The sequence below is a fragment of the Archocentrus centrarchus genome, chromosome 13, assembly GCF_007364275.1.
Source record: "Archocentrus centrarchus isolate MPI-CPG fArcCen1 chromosome 13, fArcCen1, whole genome shotgun sequence".
In the NCBI taxonomy this organism is placed as follows: Eukaryota; Metazoa; Chordata; class Actinopteri; order Cichliformes; family Cichlidae; genus Archocentrus; species Archocentrus centrarchus.
In genome coordinates, this window is record NC_044358.1 from 7,790,108 (window position 1) to 7,812,514 (window position 22,407).

Sequence of the window (22,407 nt, forward strand, 5' to 3'; positions counted from 1 at the left end):
GGGCAGGCACATTTTATAGGCTATATCATGCAATATAACAATATATAATAATATAAAATTATATAATACAAAATACGTTAGGCTAAACACATTGCCTACGATTTCAACAAATTAAAGAGGAAAAAAGTACAAGTGTGTAACACCTCTATTGAAACGCTTGAGATGAAGGCTGAAGCCTTAAACGGAGGCTGAACGTGCCTGAAATGAAGAGTGATGCTTTTCGCAATAAACGAACCCTTCTCTCAAAATTTCCCTAAATTTAACATTCTGAAGCTTTCTTTTACTTTCATTTACTCTTTTTTTTTCCATCTTAACGTTGCCCGGGAAACGGGAAATGGTTCTGATCGCATTTCCCGGGAATCCCGGGTCCCGGGATTAAACCCAAGTCAGGTTGATATTTCTGCATAATTGATATTTGTGACTCGGTCCCCACAGGTTCATGCTTGCAGCTCTGCCCTCTTTGAAAAGAATGTTATGAAGAGCGTATTCACTGATCCATCATCATCATCATCATCATCTCAAAGCGAGAGAAATCTGAAGGAGGGTCTTTTACAGATGTTATCTCTTCTCAGCTTTTTGTTTCACTCAGTGTGAGTTTTTGGTGAAATAGGGAACAGTGAAGTGTGAAGGAGAGGCAGGTGAGCCATTTTACACATATAAAAACAGACTGAAGGACTTATCAGGAGACCATGTAGGCCTAAAGAAAAATGCAGGAGGATGTTTTGATTTGCTAAATCATTCAGTAGAGCCTGTGTTAGTTCTCAGCATGCTGAAAGAGGCCAGTGCATTCCTCCGGGTGTCTCTTTTTTTGTATGCAGGGTGGAGAGTGTACCTTAAAGAATGCATGTTTATCATGGTTAGTAATAGACTGGCATAGTGCAAATCTACTAGCAATCTGCAATGCACTAAATTATAAACTAAAATACAGGCAGATATTTTCAATAATGACCAGCATTCTAGGAAGTGCAGCATAAGTTAGCAGGTCAAAAACAAGCAGACCTGATCTCTACTAAATATTATGCAGGTTTTTTTGCATGTTTCCCTCTGGAAACAGAGAAAGGAAACAGCACAGCAAATCAGCTCAGTGAGAGGCAGCTAAAGGAGAATTCATGTTTTTGATCTCCTGCTAGAAATGACTGCGGACCATGTGTGGATGAACGAGTGTGATCTCTATAAACCTGACAGCTCAAGTGTGCAAGATCCATTCAGGTGAAGGCTGATTTATTACAAACTATAACCGACCTGTACAATATTCAACATTCGTGTTAATGACGTTACTGCACCATGTGCATAAATGTGTGCATTCCTCTGTTTTGCTTTACTTTTTCTTTTTTCAGCGGGTTGTGTGAAGCTGCGGGTATTTATTAAAATCAATATGATTCAAACATTAGTACATTTCAGGTCTGTCTGTTCCATTAATGGCTGTGTTTTAATGAACATGTCACTTTGGTTTGTAACAGATGCAACTGAAAAGTGTAAATAAATAAACTTCATCTAAGTTAGTCTTTGCTGAGAAACGCCACACCTCAAACCCATGGCTCACTGTAAAAGTTAACTTGGCCGGGAAACACTTTCAAATACATGTGCATACGCGATACTGCATCTACGCAAGTATTTCAGTAACAAAACTGGCACGGTGCCTCTTTAGTGAACACCAGCTGCAGCTGTGTAGTGCCAGTAGAGGGATTTACACCGTTAGTGAAAGATTTTTCTTTTTGTCTTTTTTTGTTTTTTAGGTAAGAATAGATTTTTGAACTAATTCATGCATGTTAAAAGTTGAAAATGTCTGAAAGCTTTTTTTTTTTCTTTTCATCTATCCATTTAAATTCCTCATTTTCTTCAACTTTTTACATCTCTTTGAGTGAGAACACTTTCAGGACACATGGATGCAAAATTTCACCGTGCCCAACGCTGTTGCTGCTCTTTTCTCTGCAGTGGTGAACTTCATAACACCATCATTCATATTAATGCCACTGCAGCCAATATCAGTCACTGTCCAGCAGCTCTGCTTCAACGATGAAGCGATGAACGAAGGCTCATCAGCAGCGTGGAATTTTCCTCAAAGGCTCCAGAGATCAAAGTCAAACTAAAATCTGGTTCGCCTTTCATAAAAATTCAATTTAATAAGTCTTTGATCATGCACATTGCACTTCTCTAAATCAATGAGCTGTGGATTGTGTTAAGAAAGCTCATTGTGTTTGTTCCCGTTTGATCGCAGGATTGCAGGCAATCAGTGATTTGGTGTGCGTGCCTTGGTTTGAGCAGCAAAAACTGTGGTAGAAGTACAGTGTTTAAAAAAGCCTCCTCATACTCCCTGTGCTCAGCTGCACTGATCAATGCAGATTTTTTTATTCACATTACCAACAAAACCATGAGTTGGCAGGCAGGCTGCCTCTCAGTGCCACCTGACTGACATTAAAATGACACTAAAATGACCAATTTTCAGAGCTCCACTGGTGTCTGGAGATATAATAAAAGGCTGCCAAATGCTGTTTGGCTTGCATTGCAGAGGCCACGTATGTGTCGATTTGCATTTGCAAGTGAAGCCACAGAACTTCTTGCAGATGAGTTTGATATTTAAATGACACAAAGCATTCAAAACCATTAGGAAATATGGAAAATAATAACTATTCAATACATATTCCTCCTCCTCATAATCAGAAGATCCAACTTTTTAGGGGTGTAACAATTCTTCCAACCCACAGTTTTAGTCCATACCTCAGTTTGATCTGTCAATCATAACATAACTACAAAATACAAGAAAAAAATATTTTGCACTAGACCTGGGTCCATATTTCTAAAGCTTATTAATGGTAGCTGATAGTAATGATGTTGTAAGGATAAAAGCATCTTTACCCCTCCTAAGAGGTGAAAAAGGTGTAAGGAGTTTAAGAAAGTGTAAGTGGAGCTTATCTGAACGACACTCTGACACTTTTTTTCTCCTTCCAAGTGAGCAAATAGAATAAATGAATCTTTTTCAGCTTTAGGTGATCCAGTTATGAAGGCATGCGAGAAGATTCAAATGAAAATTTTAAATGGACAAAGCAGTAATATTTAGGGTATGTTAATTCAACAGAAACTCGTGTCAGAGTAACATGCAAGAAAACAAGCTCAGCAGCACTCTGAATTTATTCATTTATTTTTCACAGCCTAGACAGCAGCTGACAGAGACAGGTGGAGACGGAGTTGCTGAACTCTCCGCGCAGTCTAACATACATGTAAACTTGCTATCTTAAAATCAGGGGTTATGTAACTAAGAGGAAGAAACATACCAATCAGTCTGGCGCCACAGAAGTTAGATGTTGCAGGGTGAGCATTTGTACCTCATTACAGATGTGCACACATCTGCCCAATGTGTTCCAATGGGACAAAAAAACTGGAAGAGTGCAGTAGTGATGACTTGGATGAGCGCCGTCTCATATCGTGACGCACTCATTTTCATTTTCATATCTTAGACAGCAAACTAAGAACATGTAAAGTCTGTCACAAAGTCTGGCTTATAATGTGTTCATCAGAGATAAAGTCGTGCTCTCAGGGTTTGGTCATGTTTCTGAGGTTTGTGATATTGTTGCTGAGTCTGTGATGCCTGATTTTAGTTCATGGTTATTCTAATAATAAGTTCCAGTTTCATGATTGTGGTTCATGTCTTGATTGTTATTAGCAGTAATTTCAGTTTCCTCAGTGTTTCCCTGTTTATTCCTCCCTCTGTCTTGTATTTCTGCAGTGGCTGACCCCTGTGTGAGTCTTCATATCTCTGTGGTTAGTATTTGTCTTCTGGTTACTTCTTGTTTTACTTTGAGAGTTAATATTTTTTGTATCCTGCATTAGTTTTACTCTTTGTTTCCCCTTGGCTCCCCATTTGTTCTCACTTGGGTTATTTATTTCTACCTAAACTATGTTGATTTTGGTAAATGGCAGTCTGTCTTCTATTGTGTCATTACGTCAGAGTGTGACACCAGGGTAAAAAATGAAGCATCTCTTATTATAATGATCATAGTGTATGTATGTCTGTTCCCTAACTCCTCTAGGTGTGCTAATCAATCTGGATGAAATTTACTATATAAAATGCCTAGGGTACCAGATTATCAGTATCTATATGGCTTTTGGGAATTATTTTTATATCACTTAAATGCTTACAAATTATGTAATGTATGAACTTTGCACAAAAAGGAAATTTGTGTTTGGTGGATTATTTCTTCATTGTAACAATGCTTCTTGGCAATAAATCTTATACCACTGGAAACCCTGTTTATTTCCTCTTAAAAGAAGCCAAAAATACAAGGAAAATACATTTTTGATTTGAGCAGTAGAGTTGATTATGTGGGTTGCACGAAAAACTTGCCAAACAAGCTTTTCAATAATATAAGATTTATTGTCAAGAAGCATTGTTACAATAAAGAAATTTCCTTACTTTTTGTGACATTTTTATTATGTGTAGCAGCTGATGTCAAAACAAATATCTACATTACATAAATGTACCATTCATCTGTGCTTTGTCCACATGAGAAATCCACCCATCCATCTGACCCCATGGGTTATGGGGGACTCTCCCCAGCCACTTCCTCGATCATTTCCAGGGAGACACTAAGGTCTCCAAGCCAGCCAAGAGATAATCTGTCCAGTCTGTTCTGGCTCTCTCTTGCGGACACCTCTCTGGGCCTTCTCCCAGTGGGAGAAGGGACATGTCCAGAACACCTAGGAGGCACCAAGGAGGTATCCTGGTCAGATGGCCAAACTACCTGGCTCCTTTCGATGTGGAGGAGTGAGTAGTGGCTGTTCTCTGACCCCAGCCAGCCTTGGAGGAAGCTCATTTCCGCTGCGTGTATCCGTGATCTCATTCTTTCAGTCGCCACTCAGAGCTTATGTCCACAGGTGAGGGTAGGAATGTAGATCAACCAGTAAACTGACAGCTTTGCTTTAATGCTCAGCTCTCGCTTCACCACAACAGACTGGCTCAGCATCCACATCACTGCTGATGCCGTAACAGTCCATCTGTCAGTGTCCCACTCCACTCTCCCCCAACTTGTAGAGAATTCTTCATTTAATAAATAATCACTTTTCTCGTTTGTATAGTTTGTAAGAGTTTTCAGACAGATGGAGGGAAAAAAAGATGCTCAAGTGTAGTATTCCTCCCAGCAGTAAGGGAAGCTGTAATCCTGGTCAGTGTCTAATGATAGTGTGTAATCTCAGTAGGCTTTAAGACCCCTCTGGTGACATTATCACACAATTTGCATTTCCCAGTGTCTCCTGAACAAACATGAATACTACCAGTTCACAGTGGCAGCCCTATCAAAGTGAGAGAAAGTCAGAGGAAAGTCAGAGGTGATCATTCAACGATATCAATTAGAGAGCAAAAAACTTGACTCGTTGCTGCAAACTGCTGGCCTGTAGATCATGTCATCTTTAAATTTGCCACTGGTATCCAGAAAAGTAATTGTATCATTTAGTTTTTGGTAAGTGTGCTGCCTCTGATCTGCAGTTTGTTGATTTTACAGTAGTCTCTCTGGTTGAAGCAAGAATGAAAGATTCTGTATAATTACCATAATAGTAAGTCAGTGTGCTAGAGCTGCAAATCTTGATTGTCCTTTAGTGTGTTAATTCCCCTAAAGGGAAGTAAAAAGTACCCAGGTTGACAAAAAGGAGACATGGAGGCAAAACTGTTAAAGTAAAAGATTTTTTATTAATGGTTCAACTAAAAGAGAATTTGCTATCAATTCAAAATGCAAAAGCTTCAGTGGCAGGAGCCCTGAATTGCCCCAAGAAGGAATTAATACGCACCCCGGGATTACTCTGAAAATAAGAAAAGCAAATCAACAAACGAGAGTCCGTCGGAAAAACTTAAAAAGCTCAGCTGGGCATTCACCTGACTTAACTGGAAGGTTGCATCTTCTGCAGGTAACACCACGTCAACCACCCACCAGCAAAATATTATCAAAAAGTCGAATAAGGCTAATGTCAGACTTTTTGTCAGACAAGCCCCCACATTTTACGTTCCCCTAAAGCAGTGGTTCTCAAATCCAGGCCTCGTGGCCCAGTGTCCTGCAGGTTTTAGATGTTTCCCTGATCCACCACACCTGAATCAAATGGCTGAATTATCTTCTCAGTATGCAGTCAAGTTCTCCAGAGTCCTGCTAATGACTTCTATATTTGACTCAGGTGTGTTGAAGCAGAGACACATCTAAAACTTGCAGGACACTGGGCCACGAGGCCTGGATTTGAGAACCACTGCCCTAAAGGGAAGTAACAAAAAGTGCCCAGGTTGACACAAAGGAGACATGGAGGCAATGCTTTTAAAGTAAAAGATTTTTATTAATGGCTCAACTAAAAGAGACAGACAGGCTGCTATCACCTTCAAAAGGAAATAGGTAAAGATTTAAAGTAAGAAATAAATAAAAAAATTCAAAAGTTAGTCACCAAATCAACAGTAAGTCAAACGGCCCCAATCACCAAAACACCCTCCTCTCCACAGAGCAGCAACCACAGCACACCGAGCTCACACACTGCATCACAAAGGCTCTCTGGCCCTGGAGCTCTCTGGCCTTAAGTATATCAGCTTAATTGCTGAGTTGAGTCAGCTGTACAAAAGGGGTGGCACCTAAGGCTGGAGAAAAAGCAAGCCACGCCCAGTAGGTCAAAAGTCACAGCAGGCCCTGCTAGGGCTGTAACAAGTGAGATCACCAATAATCAAGATCAGTAAACTGTCCTCCCTCCATGATGCGTACTCGTTGGCCTAAATACAAAAATGAAATGTTATTGTTTTTGGCAGGTAAAGTGGAGTCATTTAAACTGTATTCATTCTTTGGAATGTCCATATTGCTACTCACTGCGAATGTTCTCATGACATCTCATCAGTTGCTGTCATAAAAAAAATAGAGATGTCTACAATGAACCAAAATTGTGCCTAAAATGCTCAACATAATTTATTTTGCCCAGTTTTGTCCCCTAACCCTTCTAAATATATACTTATAAGCATTAAGCTGCTTGAAAAGCTTGAAACTCTGGAAAACATGCAGGAATACATGTTGCTTTGAGTTATTTTTTATTTAGACTGTGATTTATCTGATTAGAGGTGACTGGCGGGATGGTGGGATTTGCATGGTAATGGTGTTTTTATGGAATCACTTGTGGCCCTGGCATCAAATAAAATATTCCCTAAATAAAACAATAATAAACAGGCCCAGCAGTGGAGACTGGGAATTAGCGAGATAAAGAGGATGTGCATTTTAATATGGAAGCTGCTCTCTGAGTGATATTGATTACAGCTCCCGGTTAAAGCATGAGTCTGTCAGCTTACCCAATGTGGCTTGTAATGAGCATAACAGTGATGACTGTAGAAATGAAATGACATTTAAATATAAATGACAATTTCCACGACACACAGTCTACCAGTGTGTCATGTGTATGCAAAATCCATTAACATATCATTGGTATAAATGACAGTGATTGATGTTAATTGAAATTGAAATTTTTCTGCCTGTTTTCTGTCTCTTGCATTCACACACACACACACACCCACACCCACACGTTCACACAAACACACACACAAAGCATTAAGGGCTTCTTGTAAGCTGTAAACTTGTAGGAACATGTTCTTAGAGTGAGCGTCACCTGTCATCACTCTTAAATGTGCAGCAGCACTGTGACTAAAGGAAAATTTACTCCTATTTCTGAGCTCCAACAGCATTAAAGTCGCAACTTATTTTAATCAGAAAACTGTAATAGTTCAGTGAAATGATGAATTTAAGACTGGAGACTGAAGCTGTGTGGAATAAGTGTGCTTTGCTGGGTGCTTTCTGATTATTTGAAGACAAGCATTTTGCTCGACTGCATCGCTGGTTCTTTCTGTCATTGAGCAGTGGTTCTTGTTGTGGAGCTCCTCCACGTTTGACAGTAGATTTCATTGAAAGCAAGCACACATATTTAGCAGCTCATAAAATCAAAGGTTTTGATTTAATGAACAGCATCTGAAGTCAATTTCTACAACTCCTGAAAACTTTTGTGGGAATTTTTTCTCTTATTTTTTTCTATTGTTTTTTAATCCAGATGTCACAAGTTCTGCATTTATGGTGTCTGTTTGCAGTTGTTTTGTTGGTTTCGTAATGCTGTTGCAGAGCAAATCTTTTCTATACACATACCAGCACCAGCCCCTCACAGTTCTTTCTGACTGCAGTCATGTTCGCTCACTCTGTACTTGGTACCTACCTTATTTTATGAAGGGCTTTTTAAAATCACAGTTCTTGAGTGCAGGCTTTACAGAGGAGATTGGTATTTTGCAGCAGGGTGTCAAATCAGTCTTAGCAGACATATTATAAGTGAAACGCTGTATAAACAGTGATGGTTGTCCCATACCTGCCAGTCAACAGCCAAACTGAGAAACAAATGAGGCAGTCGTGCTGTTGTACTGACCCACAGTTTCAGTTTTTTTGGTGGTGGCCACAGCTGCTCAGCCGGAGTCTATGACCATGTTGGCACTATGGATCGAGCTGTTAATGCTACTGTGCATGTTTAATAGAAGTTTAACTTAAGAAAAGACTGTTTAAAGCCTGTTTTTGCAGCAAAGTCAGCAGTTTTTATCACACTCAATTAGTATATGTGCAGTTTTTAGGTCCCACTGACCTTTAAAATTGAAGTTGCAGCTTTCGTCCCATTAATTTAGAAAAACACTTCAAAATAGCCTGAATGCCTAAATATCTGTCCAGAGCTATACTAAGATGGCAAAGGAGTGGTGACCCTTTTTTCTAGAAAGACTTTATTCAATTAATAGTAGAGCACTTGTGCTTAATGAGCTATTTCCTATGCTATGACTGCTTAAACTAATTTGTTTAAGTTTGTTCATCACTTTGAGGGTTTTCGCATACTTTTTCTATTTTATGTCGTTATCACAAATGTTTTTTGTTCATCTAATCACTCTAAGCTCCTAATTGGGCTCCTATAAATGATAGTGGATTACACATTATGTGCCATAAATTCAATATCCTGCACATTTGCAGTTACAGCTGTGAGTTCAAGGTTTTGGGGGGTTTTTTTTACATCTGCATAGGAAGTTGGCATTGGGACGAATGGTAAAGATTCTGTATTAATATGCATGAATCCAACCCAGACATCTTCCACTAGTGTAGCATCATCATCAATAGCTGGCCCTGTGCACATCAGTTACTATTGATTTTAATCCCATTTCAAATGCATCAATTCAAGGAGCATCAACAGCAAGTTGTCTGTCAGAGCAGCGAGAGATGGACAGACAGATACATAGATGGAGATGATGTGACAGAACTTTTAAAAGCTCAGCTTCTCTCTCCTGCTGGGAGGGGTGTTGTGTTCACTCTGTAAAATGATGTCTGATTTAAGAAGTGTTGCATAAAAAATGTGAAAACTTATTCTCTTCTAAGTGGGGCACGCTGGGATCAGATGACTGTTTTTTTTAAGCAAAAGACTAAGTGACATGGCATTACCAACATGGTGAAACTCGAAGCCTCCATGAAACTTCCCATGTGCTTCATAGATGTGATTTTAATTCAGTTTAGGGCTGCAACTATCGATTATTTTAGTAATCGAGTATTCTATCGATTATTCCATCAATTGTTTCACACAGAGAAAAACTGCAGTAAAGCTACGGAAGTTCAAATATGCAGATGAGCTGTTAATAAGACAAAAGTATTTCTCATCCGATTGCTCGATTAAAGAGCAGTGGATGGAGCAGCTACAAAGTTCTCTTTTCTTCACCTCATCGAGTGGGTGATAAAGGACCTCTAGCTGGTTCCCAGTAAAGGTTTAATGGTAGTTACAGGAAAAAGCGCTGCTGCTTTGGATAAAAAACATTTCCTGTCGCTCCACCTGAGCTCACCGTCTCAGTAACGGCTCCGCCTCTTTGCGCTTGCACAGACAGACTGCACGTAAACCAGCTGCTGCTGCTGTTGTGTTATCAGTGTTTTTGTTGAAAGACTGGAGGCTACATGAGCTTAATGTCACAATGCTTTGTATTCACAAGCATCCTCCTAAATATGTTTCTATTGCAGCTCTTTTTTTTGGTCACTAATCAGGGATTAAAGCATAAAAAATATTTTGATGGAGCCCCTCAGTTCTGAATGGGCGACCAAACAATCGCTAGTGCTAGGAAACTGTGATGATGGCGATGCGTTCTGGTAGCTAACAGCTGAAAATCTCAGAACACAAGCACACACACACATGCTCACATGGAGACACCTGAAATGCAGAGTTTGAACAAAGCAAATTTGTGTTGAGGATTTTTTATAATTGAATTATTCAAGTTACTCGAGGGATCGTGGCAGGCCTAGTCCAGTTTCATTTATATTGTGCTAATTCACAACAACAGTCATCTCAAGGCACTCTTAAAGCTACATTTATTATTTCATTTATTTATGATAAATTCCTTTGCTTATACAGTTGCAAGAAAGTCTTTGTTGATCCTTTGGACTAAAACAGTGACACACAAACATGGCTACATTTCATGTCTTTACTGAGCACAGTACAATCACTACTACAGTAAACATTCAGAGTTCCTGGAAAAAGGTAAATGAGAGTAACTAAAGTTCAGTATTGCAGCCCATTAGAAGAGGAATAAGACTTCTTCACTATTTTACTATTTGTATTTGGCCCAAATAAGATTGGCATATGATGTAGTTGGACAGCATCAACAGTCTGGTGACGCATGTTTAGCTAGAGATATCTGTTAACATTCATTTATTGATTCTGAGTAGTTGTCTGACTGGTTAATATTTAAATGTTGAGACTGCTGTCATTTTTTTCTTCTGAATCAAATAAAATTTTAACTGTATTCTACAGCCATGAAACTCCATTAGAGTCCAACAACACAATGCTGTTTAGGACAAATATCAAATATAGGGCTCAAAGCTGACATCTCTGTGGGCTTGATAGCATTTGTTTCAAATACAGTCACAAAATAGAACAACAAAAATATACAAGTGATGCTTTGCATGATTCACAGTTGGGTGGTTGTATAGTGGTTGTCACATTGTCACAACCCAGCAAGAAGGTTCCTGGTTCAAATTTCTTAATGTTGGCATGTTGTGCCTGTGTGTGTTTCCTCTGGGTGCTTCAGCTTCCTCCCACAGTCCAAAGGCATGCATGTTAGGCTAATTGGTGATTATAAATTGGCCTTGGATGTGAGACATATAATACGCTTGAGATGTATAGAATAAAGCGCGATACGTATGGTTAAAAAGTGACTTGAAGTTTAAGGCACTTTGAGCCATTTTAGTCTCAATCCCTTTCCTTAGTAGAAAATATTTCAACTATTCAGTCTCTTAGACATCACTGTATAGATATGCATAGATAAAAATGGGTATTAAAGTAAATACAAGCAACACAAAATATAATCCAAACCATGAGGACAGACAGCAGATGCTACAGTACGTTATGAGATCTTATGAAACTTCACTCATTTGACAGTCAACACTGCCCTCTACTGGACCCAAGAATCAACTCAAGTGCTGCTCTAACGTGTTTTAACTCTCAGGTATTCTCAGCAGTAAGAGGTATTATTATTATATAAGCCGTGACACTTTCTGATAAATATTGACTCTCTATAATAACAATCAGCTTATTAGCTGGAATGTTGCTATCGCAGTCTTAACTGTATCAAGCATAGCTCGCTAGTCACAACCTGATTAGTTCAGAACAGAAACGATGCTGACAAAGTAAACTTAGTCCGACTGTCTCAAAGTCTGGTGAACGCAGGTGCAGCAGGTAGTCTGTCAGACTGAACTCTGAATTACTGAGGCACGAGTGACTGCTGAGCCTTCTGATTGGCTGCTGGATGCTTTCCTGTTGGTCATGGTGTGAATGGTGATCAGCCCATGCACATAAAGCACGGACTCAAAGGATGGACTTTCTAACAAAGAGCGTAAGATAAAGACAGGAGTCAGGCTTACTGAAACAAAGGAGAATTCAGAAGATTTGCAGTCTGACAAATGTGAAATATCTCTTCCTGCTTCAGTCATCACACCACTTTCCACCTTGAGTGTGTGATTCTCTGTTTTTTCACAGCTTTTGCCTTCATTCTATTCCCGCAGTATACAGATCGTTTTAGCACAGTGGCCTCACTCTCCCTCAACCCTCAACAGTCTGCATGTTTGTGTGTGTGCAGTTGCAGGTGCATGTGTGTTCGTGTGTGCATATTTTTTGAAGCTGTAGCCCAACATCTCCACCAGCTGGTTGGGAAAAGCAACTTCTCCTCTCATCCTCTCATCAAACCCCCACGCACTCATTGACTTTTCTCCATTTCCTTTTTCAACCTGTTTATCCACACCCTATGTGATCCTGATTCTGTACTCCGCCTTCTTCACTTCCTTGTTCATTGAACTGCACTTCCTTCTCTCCGCCAGCTCCTCCATTATGTTGCTAATCTCACACCATAAGCCGACAAGTCAGCCAAAATAATTAGTTGGCACCTCGACTCTCTGTAGGTGTGATTTTATTTCTGCTCATTTTTTGATTCTTTAGGTGCTTCATACGGTATATGACTAAATTTATGTGACAGACAGTGAGGGAGAGAAACAGTGTTAATGAATTATATTTTATATGTCCTTAATTTATTGACTTCAGTCAGATTTTCACGGATTTTACTGAGTTTTCCATTGAAAATTTGTAAATGAATTGCTTCACATGTTCATTGGTCCAAGCAAATGTTAAACATTAATTAGTGTTCAGATGAACTTGATCCTTGTAGCTTCTTCAGGTTCAAACATTGCGCTGTGGTTTGAAATGGTTGAAACTTTTATATGTATTCGGCTCACACATTCATTCATAATCATCATGTAACCATGATGATTCTCCTCACCATAATTTTGTTTTAAATTAGCAAGTGTTCGAATGTCAAGCTAACAGAGTGAACATGGTGAACATAACCTGAAACTCAGCATGCTAGTATCCTGATAGTGAGCATGTTAGTATGTCAAAGTTAGCATGCAGCTCACAGCTACAGCCCGACAAATTGTTTATAAAAGGTGGATGTATTATCGGCCAAAATTTTCTATAAAAAAAAAAAAAACGTAAAAAACAACAGCACAAATGTTGTGGTAAGAACCTATTCAGCGACTCAGATTAGCTATGATGAAATGCAGCCAGACACCTTTTTGTGTATCAGGCTGTAAACATGTTTAATGCTGTTAAATTTGGTTATTTAACATAGCACACACAGAGACTGACTCACGTTTGGAGCCAGCCTCAAGTGGCCAAACCAAGAACTGCAGTTTTTTTTAGCATTTCCACTTAGGCACCATTTTTCAGGCACAGAGTTTGTCACTTGATTTAGCCTCGCAGATCACTAGCATGCTACAAACACATGCAAAAATTCTTGCCAAGCTGTGGTCATAGAAAATGCATCGGTATGGTCCCGTCAGACAAAACAAACTAGAGGAAAATGCTGCTGCTCTCATTAGTGCTGTTTGTTTGAAAGTCACTGTTACTCGGGGCTGAGCCGCAAACCATAAAACTCAATCAACATATAAATGAACATGTCAGCTTCAAATTGCATATTTCATTCTCATCTTATATGTAAAATCAGCACGTCACTCAATGCATGCCTTTAATTTTACAGCCAGCAATTTCCACACATTTAACATGTATTATTTTAACATTCTATTTTTAAATATGAGGAGGAGCATGAAGCAAACGTGATGAAGGAGGGAAAGATGGCTGGAGGGTGACAGTGTGAAAAATACAGAGGTAAGGATAGATGGCTGAAGAAGGACATCATCAAAGACAGCTGAGAGAGATGCACAGAGGGGGAAAGGATGGACATGTAAGTTATTTGGAGAGATGGATGAAATAATGCTCTTCTAGGATGAAAATGGAGAGACAGAAGGATGGATAGAGGCAGTGAGTCAGATGGAGGAAGAGAATGATGATAGGATGGGAGGAAAGAGGAATGAAGGGATGTCTGCAGTGTCAGAAGTGAGAGGTGACAGGAAACAGCTGAAAAGAGCTTGAGCGAGGGATGATGGGATGATGCAGGCAGAAAGATAAGTAGAGGGATGGAAAAAAGGGGGCAACGCAATTGAAATGAGAAACACTTTCAGTCAAGAAGCGAGTGATGAAAAGAGGAGAGAGAGCAACAGAGATTGAGAAGTGCTTGTAGTCTGAAAAAGAACTGTTTTGCATTTTTCTCACGCTAAGCTGGCCTGACTAAACAAATTAAATCTGTTCTCAGAGCAGCCGTGCTCTTCTGAGACTCAGCATCTAACTGCACCTAAAAAACCTGCAAAAGGACTGGTATGAATCAGTATACATTAATGAGGTGTAGACAAATTGGAGCAGTAGAGTTAATTGGTCACCTCTGCCTAACTAGTTTTAATGTGTGACACATATACAGTGCTGTGGCACAGTATTTGTCCCCTCCCTGATTCCTTAGTTTTGTTGCATCACACTTACATGTTTCAGATCATCAAACAAACTTTGAGATTATACAAACATAACCAAAGTAGATACAAAATGCAGTTTTTAAATGCTTATTGAATTTAATTTAGCGTTTAAGAATTAGAAATGCTAACAGAGTATCAGAGGGGCTCAGAGTATGAGCAGGTGACCCTGTGTGGCGGTGCAGGCGGCACAGGTTTGAGTCCCGACCTGTTGCAATTTACTGCATGTCTTCCCTCGTCTGTCCTCCTGCTTTTCTGTAACTGTCAAATAAAGGTAAAAAAAAAATAATTTAAGAAAAGAAGGTTTTTTGGGGGGGGTTTCTATTAATTGATCGGCTGTTGAATGTCTGGTGCTGTTATGAAGAGGAAGAAAAAAAACTTTACAGGTCTTTAAGCTACCATAAGCCTGTAGAGATGGATTGTTCTCAGCCAAAGATCAAGAACCATTCTAAAATCTGTGCAGCATGCAGGCTATCAATGAGCACCCTGAAACCCAAATAACAAAACAAAAAAGGGGCATACAAAAAATAAAATTCAAAATCGAAGCGCAACTGATGGAGCTGTATAGAAGAGTGAGATTTTATTTTGCATATATTATGTTAGATATGAAAAAAAAAGATTCTGTTTTGTGTATTGAACAAAATATAATCCTATTATGTTCAATATGCATTCTCTTATCAGTTTGTTCAGGGTTAAGTAAACCAATAAGTTTTGCAAGAAAATATTTTCTTATTCTGATTTTATCTGTTACAGAGACGCTTGGAGACTTTAGAGTTCTTTTGTTTTAGGACCTTTTTGGTTTGTTTTCTGTTTAAAAAAAAAAAAGCACACAGAGTGAGGACATTCAAGCAAAAATACATTTCTGTTCTGGCAACACTGTCAGCATACATGTTTGATCCAGTCTCCCAAGCACCTCGTACATCATTACAATCACAGGTCACTTACTCAATATTCCATTTATTATAATATAATTTGAGCATGTGCAGGAAACACACCGATATTTGAAGTTGAAACTGATGCTTGATAACATGCAAGCTTCTTTCTCTCACCTATGGAAGTTACAAGGCATGCTCCTCTTTAAGATACCTTTTTCATATGCACATTATGTTACTGTGCAGCGTGGACATGGAATCATTTGCATAAAGAGCTAAACATACAGTACCAGTTAAAAGGTTGGACACAGTCAGCCATTGCTTTGAATGGGTGAGTGTGTCTAAACTTTTGACTGGTACTGTATGTGGCTTAAAGGTACAGTCACTGGTTTGTGGAAGCTGCCATATTCCCCCACCATATTTGAATAGGTCATCTGATTCCAACTGATCGTGTTTTATGGATGTGGCTGGAGATAAGCCATTAATCATTCATCACTTAGTGGTGTGCTCTCTGCTGTATTGTACTACTTCCTGTTCCATCACATAGGGGTGTTTTTGTGTAGCTTAATCTGTGTAGCTTGACTAATTATAAATGTCTAGATAATAATTTATTTCATAGTGTAATCTTCACGTACTTTATCCAAAGGACTCTCTGTTGAATCACCTGTAAATTATATTCACTTATTGTGTTTTTAGGGATTTGCTAGCTTAGTGTAGCTATTAGTTTGGCTCTCTGCTGACCTACTAACAGCATGGTTGCTTCTCCTGTCCTTCCCGCAATTTCCTGCTTGGTGTGTCAGATGTTTAGTTACTCCTCGGCCTCCTTTAACAGTAGCCTGTCTGTAGCCTTGGAGGCCAGGTTCAGTGAATTGGATACATGGCTCTGCACCCTGGAAAATCCTGTAGCTAGGATTTTCTAGACCAAGGTAGCTTAGACACCATTAGCACTCCTCCGGCAGATCCAGGAAATCAGACTGGCTGGGTGACCACGTTTCCAATCATTTTTCCCCACTCTGCAGCACACCCACCGAGGAACAAACTCTGGTCACTGGTGACTCTGTTTTGAGAAATGTGAAGCTAGTAACACCAGCAACCATAGTTGATTGTCCTGCAGCAGCCAGAGCAGCGACATAGAAGAAAATCTGCTGGCTAAGGATAAACACAGATTTGGTAAAATAATAATTCATGTTGGCAATATTGACACCTGGTTACGCCAATCAGAGGTCACTAAAGTTAGTATTGAATCAGTGTGTAATTTTGCCAAATTGATGTTGGTCCAATCAGACCAGGAGTGAAATTCTCCTTAAATTGCTGGCTGTCTGAGTGGTGTCCAAAAAATAATGTGAGCTTTATAGATAACGGAAACTTTATGAGGAAAGCCTGATGTTGTTAGGAGAGATCCATCCCACTTTGGATGGAGCAGCTCTCATTTCTAGAAATCTGAGTTGAGGTGACTGACTGAGACAGAGAGCGGATGTTCAACGCTTCGGAATAAAAAAGCTAGAAGTACTTACTTGATAATCACGTACAGCCCATCTTCTAAACCAACATGGCTGCCAGGTTCTTTGCTAAATTTCATGTGACCATCTTGTGACCATGAGGTCATATTAAGGGCGCATGCGTATTACATAAAATACGAATCCTAATGCACTTTCTGCAGTTAATTGAATGGATTAGCTTAAGTTTTTAATTATTTTTTCAAGTTGAACTTGTAACTCATCTTAGTTGTAATGGACAATGAGTTCACTCAGCATAAATTACATGAGTCAATCTGCTTAAAACCCCAAGTCCCTTTTTACAGTGTAGTAATGACTTCATGAATTTTTTCACAAATAAAATTTTAACCATTAGAGACAAAAATTATTTATAAGCATCTCACAGACATATCATTATGTACAGCTGTTTTTAATACTACTGATATGTATTTAGACTCTTTCTTTCCGACTCAGCTTTCCAAGTTAACTTCAGTAGTTCCTTCCTCCAAGCGATCAATGCATCTATTAGTAATTCATTATTATCAAGTTGTCCTAAAAGCTCCCTGAAAACCCTTCAGCTGATCCAAAATGCTGCAGCTTGAGTACTGACAGGAAAGAGAGCAGATTTCTCCCATTGGCTCCCTGTTAAATCCAGAATTTAATTTAAAATTCTTCTTCTCACATACAAGGTTTTGAACAATCCGGACCCACCTTATCTGAAAGACCTCATCACCCCAACAGAGCACTTTGCTCTCAGACTGCTGGCTTACTTGTGGTTCCTAGGACACTTAAGAGTAGAATGGGAGGCAGAGCCTTCAGCTTTCAGGCCCCTCTTCTGTGGAACCAGCTCCCAGCTTGGATTCGGGAGACAGACACCCTCTCTGTTTTTAAGATTAGGCTTAAAACTTTGAGGTACAGTCTAAATTTAATGTTTTTGATCTCTTTGGCTGACTAAAACATGTTTGTCCTATAGCAGCCACCATAGCTAGGAGGACACACTTGAACTGGGAGCAATAAGAAAATAGAACTCGTCACTGTGATCTACTACAGTGAAACTTTTACACACTGTAACTTTAGGGAGACACATGCTTATCTGTTTTTGTTTTGGATATCGTGTTGTATTGTATTTGTGACATTTTAAAATATTAATGAGTTTGTATGGCTGCTGCCTTTACTAAGTCTCTCTTTTTAAAGAGATGTTATATCAGTGGGGCCTCCTGGTTAAAAAGAAAAAAAGAAAAGCATAATGAGGCATGATAAATGAAAACCTTTTATGATGAGTCACAGATATCATGCACAAAACTTTTTCCATTTACCTTGAGCTTGGCCGAACTTCTGCGAGATTCTCATTCATGTGACAAATTGGTGAATTCCAGTTGCCACTCATTATTGTTTGAATGCTCACATTCCCATCATGTGCAGACTCCTGAATTACCCATTGACATTTGAGTGTAGTCTCAGTTGGGTTTTGAATTCTCTTCATCATTTCCATTGAATTTATCTCATTCCATTACATCTCTCTCATTAGATGCTCACATTTAGCTCCATATCCTGCACTCTACCATGTTATGAGGACACAGACGCTTCCTCTTCTGTATTCTGTGCTGCAGGCTGAGGCACAGTTTGAATATTTCAGCACCGTAAATAAAAGAGTGCGTCTCTTTCCGCTGTTATTTGCAATCGACCTTCCTCCAGTCACTCGGCATCTAACTCAGAAGAACTTTTCAGAGTGTGTGCACATGTGGGAGTCCACACACATGCATGAATGAGCGTGTGCGTTGTCATGATTTTCCTTTGCATATGTCATTCCTCCTTTTGTATGTTTCCCTTTTCCCTTCATATGAATTTATTCAGGGCTCTGCTGAGCTGAACTTACAAACTGAATACAGAGAAATCAATATGAATGTAAATGTATTCCTTTATTGCCATGGCTGGGAAACTTGGTTTGGTCTCATTTTTATGCACAAAAACATCTCTGAAATTTATGAACTAAAACAGACAACTGCACGGAGCATAATTTGTGTTCTTTAATGATCTCTTTAGATTGCAATCATGAAAGTGCACTGAGGTTAATTGATTGTATGTATACTGTTTACTTTCACTTTCCCAGGACAACTTACTCAGCAGAAGAAAAAAAAAAATGGTGCTGCAATAACACCTTCTTAAATTCTTTCATTTACCTCAGTGCTTCCCCTCCTGGTTCCATCTCGTTGTCCATCCTTCTCGTGTCTCCTCTCTCCTGTATTGTGAAACTTTTCTTTTCTGGAATCATCTTGTGGAAAAAGATGCATAAAAGAAATATTGCTGTTTATAAGAAAGAAAAAAGTCCTGTTACACAGCAGGTTTTCTGCAGTGACGAACAATCATTTAGGAGCCTATCCCATCTGCCATAGGGTGAGAAGCGGGGTGCACCCTGGACAGATCACCAGTCTGTCGCACGGCTAACACAGAGAGACAGGCAACCATTCACACTCACATTCACACCTATGAGCAACTTAGAATCACCAATTAACCTAACCCCAGTAACTGCATGTCTTTGGGCTGCAGGAGGAAACTGGAATACACAGAAAAAACCCACGCAGACACGGGGAGAACATGCAAACTCCACACAGAAAGGCCACAGCCAGATGGTCGATTCAAACCAGGACCTTCTTGCTGTGAGGCAACAGTGCTTCCTGGATCAAATGCAGTTTTTAAAATTTGATGCTCTGCATGAACTCTGGACATTATTAAGGTTCCCTGCTGGGTATTTTTAAAGTGCAGCTTGATACTTGAGTATCTGTTACTGATGTGGTCTTAATTTCTCTGTTGCAGCAGGAGAGTAGCCATGGATGTCATCTCCTTGCTGGTCTGCCCTCTCCTCTTCATCCTCCTGTCCTCCCTCCCCTCCTGCTCCTCCTCCATGCTGTGTCCGAAGCGGTGCACGTGCCAGAATCTGCTGCCGTCCTACACGGTGCTTTGTGCCAAGACGGGTCTCCTCTTCGTCCCACCCAACATTGACCGCCAGACGGCCGAGCTCAGGCTAATGGACAACTTCATCACGACACTGAGGCACCGTGACTTCGCCAACATGACCAGCCTGGTCAGATCTCAGTTTTCTAAACACGTCACATTCACAATAGCCCCTTGCTGCCAGGCAGGTTCCACCTGGGCTGTTGTTTAGTTGGACTGATTCCTATGCCTCTCCTGGTAGTTGCCAGAAATCTCTTTTGTTTTTATGTTGTTTTAGTCCTGCATATGTTTTAAAGCACAGCAAAGGGGAAACTAAGTTGTTAGAAACACTTATGCTACTGATGCCCCTCATATTGATTACCTTTACTCATCCATGCTGCCTACAAAGCTCCTCAAATAGACTTTTGTTTACATGAATCACATTAGCTAATTCTAATTCTAAGTATACACTGAGTCAAAAGACATGTTAGTCCATCATGGATGAATCAGGGCCTTTAATTCTTGCAACTTTATTGCAGTAACAGTTCAGATTCATCAATACAAGGTGCTATAAGTTTCTGATAATAATAGTATGCTCGGGAGTTTATTGGGGAAAGTAGGTCCTGTAAGTAGGTCCTGCTTGACTGGATTGCTGAATATGCACAGCAGCAGCCATCCCCAAGTTAAAAGCAACTTTTGAAGCTAGAAGGAATTGAGCTAAAAAGAAGGGGGGGGGGGGGGGGGGGCTTTGATCATCTGTAGGAAGCTTTCTCTCACCTAATTCTGGTTTCAGGCCTCAATCGAGTAATGCTAGCATACAGTGCATTACATTACAATAAAGAGCTGAAGTCCCTTTATAGCCTTCTCAGTTCACCTTCATTTCATGCGCTCCTCTCTGAGTGTGTGTGGTGAAACTGAGAGCACAGGAGAGTAGACAAACTAAGGTGACTATAAATGAAGGCAGAATGAAGTAGAGAAAGAGCAGCAACCTTTTCAAGGGCTGAAAAGTGAAGCCAAGTGGTAATGCCAAAAACTGCAGTTCTTCTAATGGTCTCTTAAGGCTGGCTCCAAAAGTGAATCAGTCCATAGATGCCCATGCTAACATGCCCAAAGTTACATCAGAAATAAACACGTTTACATATTAACATATCATTAAAGTCTTAACAGTCATCCTTGTTTCGCACATAATTTTGCAGTAGCAGAAATGAAGATAGCGTTACTGATTTTTGTGAAACCACAGCAAATGCTTCTCAACAAAAGCGTTAATTTGTTAATTATTTTAAACCTGATGCCAACCGACCCAAACAGTAAGTCTTTGCCAATAAGAGCTCTGCTGCTTTAAATGAAACCAGCCAGAACCAGCAGGCACAAGAGGACAGACTTTAATTCTCACTTGATGTCAAAAGCAGATTTTCTAATGCACAGAATAACACTGTGGAGCTGAGGAGAAAAAAAGAAAAATTGCCTTCTCGGATGGGTCAATTGCATTGCATCTAGCACAGTGCTTTGTCACACTGTTAAATAATATTACACTGACACTTTTAGTTGTGTTGTTTGCATCCTTGTAAGATGGTTTACAAGCTTTTGCCAGAAGCTTTGCTCATCATAAAGCATCCACAGCAGTGGCCATCCAGTAGCAGAAATGCAAACATTGCTCCTAACAGCTCTATTTCTACACTGACTGTGTAAGTCACAGTCTTTTTAAATATTTTATATAGAGAGACTTTTTTCTGGCTGTGATTACTGGGCTGTAATCTCCACTTGTAGTAATTAATAATCCAGGGATGAAGGCAGAAGATAAACAAAGAGTGATCTAGGAAACTAAGGGCAAATGCATTTTAACTACAAGTACCTGAGCAGAAGAGTTAAATTGCCTCACTTGAGTTCAAAATAAATTCCGGAATAAACTGTGCATCATAGGTTAATGGTGTGGTAGTATCTGAGGGGGGTTTTCGAGTATTCATCAGTCAGAATAGAGAAAAATCTTTGGTGTTGTCGGAAGAAAAATCTGAATGTGTAAATGAGGGAAAAGAAGAAATGAGCCAACATCTCATGTTTATTCCACAGAGAACTCAGAAAACATTAGGAACATCTGCCCCTTACAGCACAACATGTTGACTGAGGTGACATTTCTGATATCTTAATGGATTTCACTAATTAATCCCACCGTAATCATAGCAATGGAGGCGACGAGGCTTCACTGCATGCAGCACAAGAAGAAAAACACCAACATCGTGATATTTACCCACCAAATAGACACACTTGTCACAGCTGGAGACTTCCTTAGTGTGTGAAAAATAACTTTTCTCTCTAGTGTGAGCCACAACAGCATGGCTGATGTTTGCTCACACACAAGGAAACATGGGAAATGAGGCTTTAATCGTTTGGTGATGAGCGTGACAGAACGCCACAGATGTCCCCTGTGATCAGGGCTCATTTCCACAGCAGATTTACAAACGTGTGGGAGTTGATTGACCTTTTCTTGAGTGTTAATAGAATATATTTTTACATCTTCGCAGTCATATTTTGTGTACAGCAGAGGTATTTAGCAGATTGAAACACCTGACCTCAGCAATGAACTTGTAATGATAGTTTTATGTATAAATGGATACCAGACTCATTCATTGACCCATTGTAGGATCATATTAATTACTAGTATAATTCATGAAACAGGGTGGCAGGTTAAATGCTAGTTTAATCTCCACATATCTGAGAGTCCAGCCTGCTCAA

General features: G+C 39.7%; 1 protein-coding gene across 1 annotated transcript in view; it reads left to right on the top strand.

The window, feature by feature from the left end:
- LOC115790204 (leucine-rich repeat and fibronectin type III domain-containing protein 1-like protein) overlaps positions 1-22,407 on the top strand; it is a 474,798-nt gene that overhangs the window by 371,268 nt on the left and 81,123 nt on the right. Inside the window, exon 6 of the mRNA XM_030743914.1 lies at positions 19,561-19,828. Coding sequence (XP_030599774.1) covers positions 19,574-19,828 — 255 coding nt within the window. The 5' untranslated portion in view covers positions 19,561-19,573. The remainder of the gene's footprint in view (positions 1-19,560; positions 19,829-22,407) is intronic.